General features: G+C 42.3%; 1 protein-coding gene across 4 annotated transcripts in view; it reads left to right on the top strand.

The window, feature by feature from the left end:
* LOC100220728 (D-threitol dehydrogenase) overlaps positions 1–12,344 on the top strand; it is a 29,590-nt gene extending 17,246 nt beyond the window's left edge. Inside the window, exons 7-9 of one of the 4 annotated variants that reach the window (XM_072934887.1) lie at positions 4,007–4,124; positions 10,137–10,370; positions 10,458–12,344. In XM_072934887.1, the coding sequence (XP_072790988.1) occupies positions 4,007–4,124; positions 10,137–10,332 (314 nt within the window). In that variant the 3' untranslated portion in view covers positions 10,333–10,370; positions 10,458–12,344. Of the gene's footprint in view, positions 1–4,006; positions 4,125–10,083 lie in introns of all 4 variants that reach the window. The other 3 variants (XM_030283247.4, XM_072934888.1, XM_072934889.1) reach the window with 3 other exon arrangements.
* Positions 12,345–13,150: the final 806 nt, after the last annotated feature.

Genomic DNA, 13,150 nt, shown 5'->3' with positions numbered 1-13,150 from the left:
CTCTGAGCAGTCGGGCTCTGGTCTGTGCTTGGGCTGTCACCATCCACATCATTGTCACAAAGCAAGATTTCCTGGGATGTAGTCCATCCTGGAGAAAGTTAGGAAGCTCTGGGAATTGGCACAAACTGGAGATCTGCTGGTTTGGCACACAGCTCCCAGCCTTGCTGCAGCCCAGCAGTGGTCTGCTCTGCTTAAGGAGAGGCTTTTTCCAACTTTTCCATCGGGGCTTGGCACAGCTCTGCCGAGCTGGGTGGTGATGCCATTCCAACAAAGCATCTCCATCCCAGCCCCAGCTTGGAGCTGCACCCCCAGAGCTCCGCCTGGGGATCACATCTGAGGGCAGTACTGCTCCTGGAACAGCAAGGAGCATTGGAAAGCAGCCCTGAGAGCAACCTGGAAGGGTCATCCCAAAATGTATTTAAATGTCAGTGAAAGTTAATGCATGTTAGGCCAGAAGTTGAGAGATGGAGAGATGTGTTTACCTTCTGAACCTGTTTGAATCTTGGCATTGAGAAAATCGAGTAGTTATGAAACTACGACTGAAAACCACGATGTTCATATCATGTCCATCTGCTGAATGTTAAATAAATATGTTGGTTGGTTGGTTATTTAAGTACGTTGGCCAACTGGCATAGTATGAAATGTTTCTAGAAATAGTTAGGGGATATTTTTTTTTTTGTTGTTGTTGTAGGTTGAGTCCTTCCTCAGAGATACAGGAAAATGAGGAGACACTTAGCAGGATAGGGAGGTTTTTGTTTGTGATTTTTCCAGATACACTGCTCAGAATCAGCTTTAATTAATTGAAGATAAGCTGCATACATTTTGCATATGTGCATTTTGATTCTGGTGTTCCAATGGAATTATTCCAGGCATAGGCTCCAGCAACGGCAGCTCGGCCCTTCACTCAGGTGTAACTCAGAGCTGTAATTTTTACAGTGAATATCTTCAGTGGGAAGTGCTCTGCTCTGCTCTGTGTGCACCTCTCATTAATATTGTGTGGCTGCTTCAAGGTCAGGCTGGGAGCCTGATGCACCAAACAGGGGGGTGACAGCAGTGTCAGGTTGTTGTGGTATAACTCCACAGCCCTTCCTTCTCTCCCCGCAAGGATGGGAGAGAGAATCTAGGAAAAAAGGTGAAACTTGTGGGTTGAGATAAAGACAGTTTATTAGGACAGAAAAGGAGAGGTAAATAATAAGGAAAAAAGGACATAAACAACAAGTGGTGCAGTTTTTCACTACCCACTGACCAATGCTCAATGTACCCAGCCAACTTACCCCAGTTTTGTTTTTCAGCACAATGCCATGTGGTTTGAAATACCCCTCTGACCAGTTAGAGTCAGATGTCCTGGCTGTGTCCCCTCCCAGGTTCTTTTGCCTCCAGCCTCCTTGCTAGCAGGGCAGCAGGAGGCCCTGAAAAGTTCTTGATTTAGAGTAAGACCCACTCAGCCATAGCAATACCGTCAGTGTGTTAACATTATTCCTGCCCCAAATCCAAAACACAGCACTGTAACAGTTACTAGGAAAAAAAACCCCAGCCAAAGTCAGAACAAAGGTGTTTAAAACATAACACAGCTAATGTTTGCAGAATTTTTATCTGCTTTCTCCTATTCTCTGTCTTCTCACTTCCCAGAAGCCTTAGCAATGCAGATTTTTTTTGATGACACTGCTGGAGGCATAGCTTAATTCACAAACCCCATTTTGTATGAGTTTGGAGGGTTACAGATTTGCTCTTCTCTCTGTAAGAGACCACCTTAGGTAAGGGAAGAGGAGGTGGCATGGGGTTCTTATTGCAGAAATCCCATCCAACACCAGAGAGTCGCAGCACCTGTTGGCTTCTCCTTGAGTTCTTCCAATTGAGAGGGGCTGAGTGTCTCAGCAGGGGAAAATTTCATGCTCCTAATTACCTTCTTCATATATTTTTATAAGGACAGAAGTCCATGGAAGCACTTTTGATAGCTGTGTCTCATCACCCAAGTCAGAAGCTGATTCTCATGGCTTGCAGCAACTTGTTCTCACCCACATGCACTGTAGGTGCAGAGCCAGTGCCAGAACTCCTCTCCTCTTAGCAAATGATCACCAAAATGATTTATCACAGCCAAACATGTTTGGAAAGTTTAGCAAAGAACTGCTTTTTGGAGGTTACAAGGTTAACTACCGAAGTTGTATGTTACTTGGAGCTGCTGCATGGCAATTAATCAAGAAATTACGTTCCACATCTCTTTGAGAGCCCCCACGGCGAGCTGCGTCAGGGGGCAACAGGCACACACTGAGGGCAAAGCAGTTCTGCTGGTCAAAATGCAAATTATTTCTTATTGAACAAAAAAGAGTGCAGAATAAATGCTGGCAGAGGAGGGCCATGGCATGAAACACTCTTTTTAGCAAGGAAAAACCTCGGAATTCTGAGCAAACTTGCAGCATATGCAGAAAAACACCCCTCTAATTGTTGCTCCCATCATGTGTGTGCTTTAAATGTATTCACAAACATCTCTGTTCAGGGCAAAGGTCCTTGTTCATATGCTCACTAGTGTGCAGCAGGGCTTTTTTTGTTTTTTCAGAGTTTGGGTAACTTAGTTATCACCTTCTTTCCACCCTTTACATTGACATATTCAAACCCAAGAGTTTTAAGTCAACAAAATCAGTAGTGGGTGTGTTGGGATGCCATGGGTGGGAGTGATATAGAACTGATGCATCAGCTTAATTTATTGAGACCAGTTTAATGCCAGCTACCAGCGCTGCTTGTGTGCTTTCATCAAAGTGCTGGGAGTTGGGGTTTGGCTGCTGAACCTTGTGCAAACCCAGTGATTCTCTTTCTTCCAGGGTTCAGCGTTATCCAACCCCACAGGCTGGAATTGCCTGTCTTTGTGACTACTGATATTTACCCTGATTTCCCCCTCTCTCCCTCCATCAGAGCCAGCAGCTCAGTGAAGCTCTGTGCTGATACAGAGCTAATTATGGATGGATGCTTTGCACTGGATTTGTTTAATGAAGTCCTAATGGCAGCCAGAAAAGTCCAAGGAGAGATACTTTGTGGGTGTGAATCCCAACACCTGGACTGACTTGGATTGACTCCCGTGGGCTTAAGGCACTTTACACCCACAGGGGATTTGTCCTTAAGTAGCTTTCACGGAGCTGGAGAGGGGCAGAGCCACCCGAGCACACGGCACTAACAAGCTTGAACATTGTAATTAGCAAGCTGATCATTTTCTGTCTTTGACTGACATGTGACATCTCTGAAACATTTTCAAAAGCTTCAGATTTTGAAAGTGGTGGGTGTTCTGAATTTTTGGGATGCACCTGTGTTCACATCCACACAAACATTAGTTAGATCATAAGATGTGTTTGCCTCAGACTATGGCTAATTTAAAAATTAGGGAGAATAATTTGTTCCAAGAAGCTATATATAATATGTTATATAAAATCTTTTATGCACTTATATCATATTCTATCATATAATGTCATATCAAACAATTTTCTGTTATATTCAGCTATCACGTATTATCTACCACATATAATATAATAAATAATATTAATATATTACATAACACATAATGCATATATTAGACATTATATTATTAATTATATAATATTTTAGAATTATATGGTAATATATTCTATTAGTATTACAGTGTACAAGTATAGAAACATACATATGTATATATGAATGTGCATACGTGTACATGATTATTTATCTTTGTTCAGAGCAGTCAAGTATTGCATATATATGTTTAACACATCGGTTTTGTCTCATCACCCAACATTTTGTCTTATGGGATCTTTTATATGTCTTTATTTTTTTTTTTTCACCATTGTTTTCCCGTGCCCCATCTGCTGAGACAAAATTGTTAGATGGCAAAATATATATTTAGGGGTTTCTGTTGTAGGCTCCCTGCCTGGTACCTGGGAAAAGGGCAAATAGCTCATCTCAATGCAGGGAGTTGTCTGTGTAGTGCCTGAGCTATTTTAATTTGGGAAGAATAAATAATTTTCTTCTTCTGAATCCCTTGTAGTCCCTCACCCACAGAAGCAGTTGGCGTACAACGCCTCCAAAGCCGGGGTCGTAAAATTAACACAGACATTGGGAACCGAGTGGATTGACAGAGGAGTAAAAGTCAACTGCATTTCCCCGTAAGTAAAATGTAGTCCCATTTTGAAACTACAAAGGGAATGAAATGTTCTACAAAGCTCAAATGAACACTATCTCAGCAAATAAAGTTTCTAATTAGCAGGTGGATTGCATCCCTTTTTATGTTGTCTTTTCCTTAACAAAGGTTTAAATACTTAGAACCAAGCCTGCTCTGTTGCTGTGTATACTCAGGGATTTAAGAAGAGGTTTTAGCATTTGGTAATAGGTTTTCCAATAATGTGAAGGGTAGTTTTTAGCATTTCCCTTCCAGATGAAATATTTCCTTAGTCTGTCCAAGCCTTCTGTGGTTAAAGAAAGGGGTTTTGACACTTAACAGACAATTCTTCTTTTCCCTTTTTACTTGAGACAAATACATAGGCACTGTAAAAACTACATTTTATTGTTGTTATTGAGCTACTGTTTAGCTCCAACAGGCCAGGTGTAGTTTCGTAAATATATATATATATATATATTTATTACAAATGACATTTTCCTTATTTTTGGAGATTTCAAGCTCTGTGTTTTAGGGTATTTATTCACAAAGAAAAGTTTTCCTACCAGATTCACTTTGTCTCTCCCTGCTTCTCATGAACATGCCCAACCAGTCATTTTATTAAACAATTAGCAGTGCATGATAGTGCTGAGCAGAAACCCAAGTGGATAGCATTAATTGGAAGCGGTCAAATTCTGTAGACCATTGAAGTCAATCAGAGTAACTAAGAAGGGCAGGATTTTAACCCAGGAGTTAAATTGTAATAATGAAGATAATAATGTAGATCAAATTAGGGAAAACAAATTACATATTTTAATCCACAAAGTGGAGGGGAAAAAAAAATCACAGAGCTTAATGGCAAGTGCTTCTGTTTTTACCGCTGGTCTGCTCTCCCCTTGCTTGTGCTAGCTGTCTTCCTTATGATTATTTATTACTAATTATACCACAGACTCCAGCCGTCACTCTACGTGATCCACAGATTCTTTCAACAGCATCTTACTTCCTAGTGGGATTTTCCCTATGCCCATTCTAGCAGACTGTAATGGTGCTCCTACAAGTAGTGCTAGTGAATTCACACTGGCTTTCGGGAGCTGGGGAGATGAAGGGAATTAGGGAAGCTCAGCAGGACCTGGCAGGAGCTGTGTCTGAAAATATATGGGTAATCTGCACCAGCAGAGGTGGGATAGTTGTGCCACATTCACAGCAATTAAATGAGGAGGCTCTTACAGGAGGAATTACCCGTTTCTTAGGGGCTTACATAAATTTAAACTATAGGCACGAAGTGATAAAAACTCATTGTTTTGTACAGCTTGGAAGCAAGCACTCACTTCTAGAGAAGTTGCGTTTCTGGAGACAGCTGCCAGAGCATGGAGCAAAAATAGACAGCTTCTCTTTCTACTTTTCAAGGCAGCACAGGATTGCATTTTGATCATCTCTACCTGTCTTAAACTCTAGCTCTGAGCTCAAAACCTTACAAAAAAAGGGGTGATGTGTAGTCTTCTTGCAGGAATAGCCAGGAAGGACACAGGGAGAACAAATATTTTGTTGCTTTTGAGGTCCCCTGTTGTGGACAGAGCAGTTTTCCCTAACGCAGGTGGGAACCTGGACTGAGCTGCTTTGGAGAACAGCAGAACTTCCCTCACAGATCCTCCAAGCTCTGGCTGAGTCCCTCTTGATGGGATTGCCCAGGGACCTCTGGGCATGAGGAAGGAGTCTGCAGCAGTTCATGGTGCTCAGATCCCTCATCACATGAGCAAAAGCCATATCTGCTTCTGAGTGAATAACTATTCACATTTATAATCCTATTCTGTGTGAGATATGAACCTGCATTTCAGTGCACGTTTGGACCCATACCCCAAACTGTGGACCCCACTAGTGTCACTGTCTCTTGATGTGACTCACCGAGGACAAGGGAAACCTTCAATCCACTTCATCTGAGTACCCACCACCAGCAGGAGCCTCAGTGTCATAACAGGGTGGGATTTTAAGGAGTCTGAGGAGAACAGATGTAGATATAAGGCACAGTAGTACCCAAGATCAGCTCTGGATAAGTAAAATATCTGTGTCCTTAAGTACTTTGCCCCTCCCAGTCATGGTTGCATTAAAACCTTAAGGCGCTCCCAGCGTGTCTCTGTCTGAAGCTCCAAATGCTTCAGTCTGGCCTTAAACATTATTTCACCATGCAAACCTTTTGGCCTTTTCCCCCGCTTCCTACCTGGTCACTTTTTATCAACTTAATTTCTTAATGAGTGCATAAAACTTATGCAGAGCAATGCATAAAAGTTAGCAATGCATAAAATGTTATGACAGAGTCCTTAGGATGATTTATTGCATTTATAAAATTGAACATGCATGCTTCTCTTGCTGGCCAGGCAAACCTGACGCCCAGGGAGAGAAGGTGGCTGAGATTCCCTGGATGTTTTGGCTGACTTATGCTGTTGCTATTGTGGAACCAATGCTCAGTGTTTGTACCGCCATCCAGTGCCATCACCTCATAGCCTGCTGTAGAGCTGATGCCAAAAATATGAAGAAGGTCCTGGAGTCTTTCTGAAATGGATGTGGGAGTTGAACTGCAGGGGGTACCTGGGTGTAGTCAGGGAACTTTACAGAGCACTGACTGATGCCCAGCTGCCCACAGGGTTTAGTCTCTTTGTTGGTTCCAGGACATGGAAGTGTGTTGGGTGTGATGGAAGAAGAAATTCTGGAAGGTGTCTGGTTTTTGGCATGTGCAGCACTGAACACGTCATTTTTGCAGCCATTACACTGAATCAATGTCTATTTTTTTGGCTAATTACTGCCTTCTTGATTAGCAAGACATGAAATGCCATTATGTGATGACCTTTGGGAAGGGCAGGTGGATGTTGATATTAAGGTCAACTTACAGCCAGGCCAGCAGCCCTGGGGGATGAACCATGTTCCCTCCTGCTGGGCTGCAGGGATTTGGGTGTGGGCTGCTGGGCAAAGAGCCTTTGTGTGCCCTGCATCCTGCCCTGCTCCTCTGGAGGCAGCCACACCGTGCTGCACCAGGCTTGTAGCCCCAGAAAGCAGGATGGGCAGGTTTGGGGAGCACCCCATTAGGGGGAAGGAGAGGCAGAGCTGCCAGGTGAAGCAGCACCCCAGCATCACCTGAAGGCATCCCAATTAAGCAGCATTACTATCCCCATTAAGCTGCAGTCGTTGCTGGTGAGTATCTTTGGACTTAAATCTTAATTCCTTGGGAGATGTCCCAATTAAGTGGATCTTGTGATTAAACACTTCCTGATTAAGTGGAGTGTACTTAACTCATTCAAATTAATAACTCATCTGAAAGAAATCAAGTTACACACAGATGGAATCTTTTTTTGCTCTCATTTGGGGATTGAGTGCATGTAACAATTCCAGTTAAGTATCTGGTAAGTGATATTTTTCCTAATGTGTTTCTCAAAGTGGAAATGTTTCAGGCAATTGTTTTTTCTCTCTCTTTTTTTTTTTTTTTTTTTTGGTGGTCTTTTTTTCCCCCTCCTCATGTCCCAAATTGTCCTGTGTATCAATAATGAAATATTGATGCTCATATCTAACATTAAGGAACCAGCAGTTTGATATTACATTGACATGCAACAGAAAGTACTGATAGGCTCAGCACTGCATACGAGATGAGGTAGGGAATTAATGCATTGGCAGTTGTCTTTGCTGGAACTGGTTAGGAGCCAACTAAAATCTGCCTAAAAGGGTTCGACAACGTTAAATTGCCCAACTTGGCACCAAGCTTTCCCAGAAGATGTGTAGTATCAATGACATGCCTAATATTTATAGTGCCATCAGTATGTGTGTTTGCAACTTTTAAGTTTTGCGCTATATTTTTTTCCCATTTCTATAACAAAAATTTGTAGTGAAGTTTGGTTTCACATCTAAAGTTTTGCTATGTGGAGTGAACCTAAAGAAAGGTCCAGCAAGAGGCACAGCACGGTGATTAACAGACTGCAGTGTTCAGACCAAAGATCATTTTTCTTAACAGATTGAAAAACATCCTCTTTTTTAGCAAAATCTGTTGTGCTGGAGGACTGTGTGTTTTATTCCCTAATCTGCATTCCCTTGGGGTTAAAATATATCTGTAAATGAAAAAAAAAAAAAAAAAGAAAATCATATGGATCTTATTCTGGTCTCTGCTAGTGTAAAGCCAGAATGATGATGATGATGATGGTGATGGTTTTGTAAGCTCAGTGAGAGGCACGTAAGGGAAAGGAATTCAATATATTTCATGTCTGCTGCTCAAAGCACATTTCTCTCTGAAGAAAACCAGTTCTTGAGGAGTTTGAGAAAGCAAGAAGGGAGACCAGGGTGCTCTGCTTAAAGGAAATAAGTAAACCATTCGCAGTCCTATACTGGAATGTGCTTGATTTTGTTCCATTGCCAGAACTTAAGTGAGTTGCATTGCTCAGTGTTTCCAAACTGCTCTGCTCTTTATTGACAATTACAATAAAATATAAAGCCGATATTTAAATCCTGCCTGATTAGTGCAAACAGAAATGTTTGGGGGAAAATCTGAATTAGTTCCACTTCATAACAGAGTAAATAGTGGATTTCAGCCTTCATTTAAAACAAAAGGTAAATCTCATACCCAGAATCCAGTCTGTTTCAAAAAATTATTTCCTTGGAAGTCTAAATTGGGATGCCGATGAAGTTTCAGAACAAAACGGGTATTTTTATACTTTGTTCATTTCATATTTATCACTAGCTTGTTTGCTAATTTTCATTTGCAAGAGGCAATTCTTCCAGCTAACTGGCTGCCTCAATGGGCCACTGATTTCTTTGAAGTGACAGTCTGTAAATATGCATAAAAAAGAGATGCAATTAGCGTGTGTGTGGTTCAGTGCAGCCTGATTTCATTGGCAAGTTTACCCACAGTGTTGATAAGCTACATTATCTAGAAAATTGGCCGCTGAAAAACAGCACCTCTGATTGCCAGCAAAGGTTCCAGATAACAGGGTGCTGAAGAGAAATATAATTGAGGTTGAATATGTTAACCAAGGTGTCACATGCTCCTTAGAAGCGCTAATTTATCAGCATGTTGGAATTTTTATTAACATTTGGAATGCATTTCTACCACACTAATGAAGTGGAATTGGCAGTTCAGGTTTTAGTTATTGTCATTTCTGAGAAGTTAAATGTAATTTCTCGTTAGACACAGTTATGTAAATATATTTGTTCAGGGGCTGAAAAAATTATACATTTCGCAAAATACAAATATGTTGTTAAGGAGGAGTATGACAAATCAGTTGCTGTTAAAGTCATAAAAGCCAGCCAAATCTTTGCCCTGCATTGTGCTTCCTGCAGCATCATTTTTAGGTCACCTGAAAAAAACAAACTTAGCAGAGTTTTAGTAAATAGTGGAGTCAGTCATTAATGTAAAAGAGACAAGACAAGGTAAATCAGTGTGATTTGTCAGGTGTTGATTTAAGGGGGATTACACTGGGTGTGTTGTGCTTATTTCTGCCCCTCCTTTTTTTTGTGTGGAAAGGCTCTGGTGCCCAGAAGGGTGCTGGCTTTTGTTCCCCTCGTTGTTTGACATATGGGGAGTTGGTCTGTTTTCAGTTTCTGGGCTGTACACAAGCACACTGTATGACATTAGTTGTAGAGTGATGAGAAATTGGTGGGAGGACAACAGTTCCCAAGAGCCATGGAAGACCCAATTCAAGGCACTTGCACTTCCAATGCTGTGCTTGTTGTCTGGAAAAGAAATTTAAACTGGTGATTATGGGTAACCTAAAAGCAAGGGGGTTGTGCTATTAGCTAAGAAGATCGTGTGATTGTATATGTACTTGAAAGGAAACCTCTGAGCTGCCCATCAGCAGCAAAAGGTGATGATAGGAAAGGAGCGCTATGACTTTTGCACCATGACTTTCAGATAGGGCAGAGCAGGCTGGATGTGCCCATCTCCTTTGTACCGTTACCCTGCTTTCCTTCTGAATGAACATCTCAAACACCCCTAGGTGCTGCCTTTCCTTCTGGGCAGGACTCCTTGCTAAACCTTTGGTCACTGCAGGGGCATCGTTGACACGCCACTGATCCGCTCGCAGGAGCTGCGGCCGCTGGTGCGGCGCTGGCTGAACGACATTCCGGCCGGGAGACTGGCCCAGCCCACGGACCTGCAGGCTGCCGTGGTCTACCTGGCCTCCGAAGCCTCGGACTACATGACAGGCCACAACCTGGTCATCGAGGGTGGCCAGAGCCTGTGGTGAGATGCGTCCTGCAGTTCCCTTCTCACGGGCCTTGGAAAGTGTGTTTTAGAGTTAAGCTTAGTCCCAGCTTTGGGTTGTGTGACTATGTGGCCAGCTAATATGAAATTATTGTTTTCTTCTTTCAGGTGTTAATTTGGAGACTTGTATAATGCACAGGAAAAATAAAGTAAAAAAAAAAAGGGCAATCTTTCAGTTTTCCAGCATTTTAGTGCTTTTCACTGCGCAGTCACATTTCTGTTAAATTAGTATTTAATGATATAAAAGTACAGTTACTGCAGTGAGATTTGGCTATTATTTCAGTTTAACAGGGGGCATTTTTAAAGCAATCAGTATTAGCTGGTCTGTGTAGTTTATTGTTCTTAAGCAATTTTTTTTGTATTCAAGTTGTTCTAGTGACATCTGTGAGTGGTGAAAAACAGTTGGATGTAGTGTTAAAAAAAATAAATTAGTTCATTACATTTGAACCTGAATGTTGCCATTTTATATTTACTGGTGTTTAGTTTTTGACAGTGTTTTTATACAAACACCCACATAAATGCCCCTGAAAGAACCGTGCTGCACTTAATAGAGATTCATGGTTGGTAATTATAATGGCTCTAATCCAAACCTATTGAGGTAAGTAGGGACTGCTCATACACTTTAAGTTAAATGTGTGTTTAAGCGTTGATACTACTGGGTCTTTGTTTTCCATGATAGACAGAAGTAAGCAAAGGTCATCTTCCAAATAATTTCTTTTTCCTCTTGTAAAATTCTGAAGACAACTCTTGGGTGTAAACCAAGGCCAGCTCAAGTGATATTGATACAGTTCTGTTGGCTGAAGAGCTCGTTTCGGTGATAGCATTGGGTTCATTGCTTATAGGCAGTAAAACATGGCACAATAACCCCATGGTTCTGATATTGCTCTGGATAAAGACAGACTTCCATCCTGAGTGCCCTAAAGCATAACCTAAGGAGAATTTACGGGAAGAAATTCACTTGCAAATCCTCGTGTCATTTGTTTTGCATTTGGCAGCTCTTTGTTACCATAACATAAATAATTGTGGATGGATGTCATTACTTTGATTAAGTGCTACAAGCCCATGCATTGGCTGCCCATTATTGTGGGGAATTGCTGTAATGGCTTCAGACTTGACATTCACTGCTACGTTGTAAGGTATGCGCCTCGCTGACGTACTATCATCGTTATCGTGGATAAAGTGCAAGAAGATACTTGTCTTCATTAAATTTTCTATTAGACCATTGATAATTAATACATATCTCATGTTTCATCTTGAGTAGTTTTTCTGGGGCGTGCTGCTGTTAAGCGACTCAGGGCTAGAGCTTTTTGGCTTGAAATCCTTGCCTTGTGTGCATGATCTAATTTATTGACAATGCTCTGCAAACTCACAGGCTTAAGTAGAGCTTGATTTTGGATAAATCTTCAAGAAAAACAATTAAGGATTTAAACGTTTTATTATTTTTCTGGGCTCACAAAACCTTTTCTCTCCTAGCTCCCACACTTGCATCATTTTGTGTCATGCTCTGGAGGGCTCAGTGGAGTTCTCACATCCCTCTGGCTGGCTTTTCACCCAGAGGTTAATGTGCAAACATTGGTGAACTCATCAGGAGCTCTTCCAAGGGATCCTAGAGGGGCTTGTATACTATTGCTTGGACTGCTGGTGAACAGTTTGTTGCAGCTTCTACCTAAAGTGTAAAATAATGAACTTTAGTTAATTTGAAACACAAACTGCAGTTGGCACTGGAACTATGAGCAGTGTTTTCACTTTCTCAGCAGAAAGACAAAAGACTGAACAGACTGCTAAGGTTGAACTCCCATTCCTTGCCTGGAGATGGTTGAAGTTCAGCACCAAAAGGCACTGGCAGGATACTGCAGGAAGCTGAACTTCACTACCCTGGTTTCGGGAAGACTTTCAGCCAGCAAAGGTCATGCTGTGATTTTCACAAGTTTCAAGTTAAAAACAAAACCTAGACATAAAAAAAAAAATCACCTAGACTTAAAAAAAAAATCAAAATGATCTCTTAACTAAGCAGCCTCCAGTGTTTGGACTAGAGTTTGTCTCGTCTGCTCTGTTTGCCCCCAGGCTCTGCCTTTGAAGGGCTGAATGGGCAGAGCAGAGGAATGAGGTTACCTGCACAGACTGGTGTGGGGCTTGGCTCCTGTTTGGGGACATTGCTGTGTGCCCATGTGGGCCCTGGCCCTGCCCCATGTTGGCCAGAAAGGCTGGTGGAAGGGGCTGTCTGTCCCTCCATGACACGGGAAGGGCTCAGGACTAAGCAGCACAAGGGGATGCAGCACTTGGTGCCAAGTCCCAAGCTAATTGGCAAATACCCTCACAGTACTTATGTTTTTCATGGCATGCTCACTTTGGCCAAGGAAACACCCTGGAGGAGACCATGTGTCAGAAGGGAAGTGTCTTTCTCCCTGTGTGTATGAGCTGGTCTGTCTCTTCCTAAGAAAACACTTTCATCTCTCTTTTCACAGGCCTGTTGAGTCATCAAATGGTTTGGGTTGGAAGGGATCTTAAAGATCTTCTAATTCCAATCCCCCTGCCATGGACAGGAACACCTTGCCCTAGACCAGGTTGCTCAAAAGCCCATCCAACCCAGCCTTGAACCCAGGGCTCCATCCATTTAGGAGATCTGGAAGTGGCACTGTGGCTCCTCACCCTTTCCCACAGGACTTCCTGAGGAAAATGGCTGATTTCCACTCAAAGGCAGGGCTGTGACCATGCTGTTCTGCTTCTGCCTGGTAGCACCAAACTTGGCATTTGGGTTGGGAGCTGTGGGGTGGCTGCTCCTTGGGCATGGGGCTCCCCAC

The sequence above is a fragment of the Taeniopygia guttata genome, chromosome 12 (genome assembly GCF_048771995.1).
Source record: "Taeniopygia guttata chromosome 12, bTaeGut7.mat, whole genome shotgun sequence".
Lineage (NCBI taxonomy): Eukaryota > Metazoa > Chordata > Aves > Passeriformes > Estrildidae > Taeniopygia > Taeniopygia guttata.
Note: the sequence above shows the minus strand (reverse complement) of the source record. Positions and strands in the feature narration are given on the sequence as shown.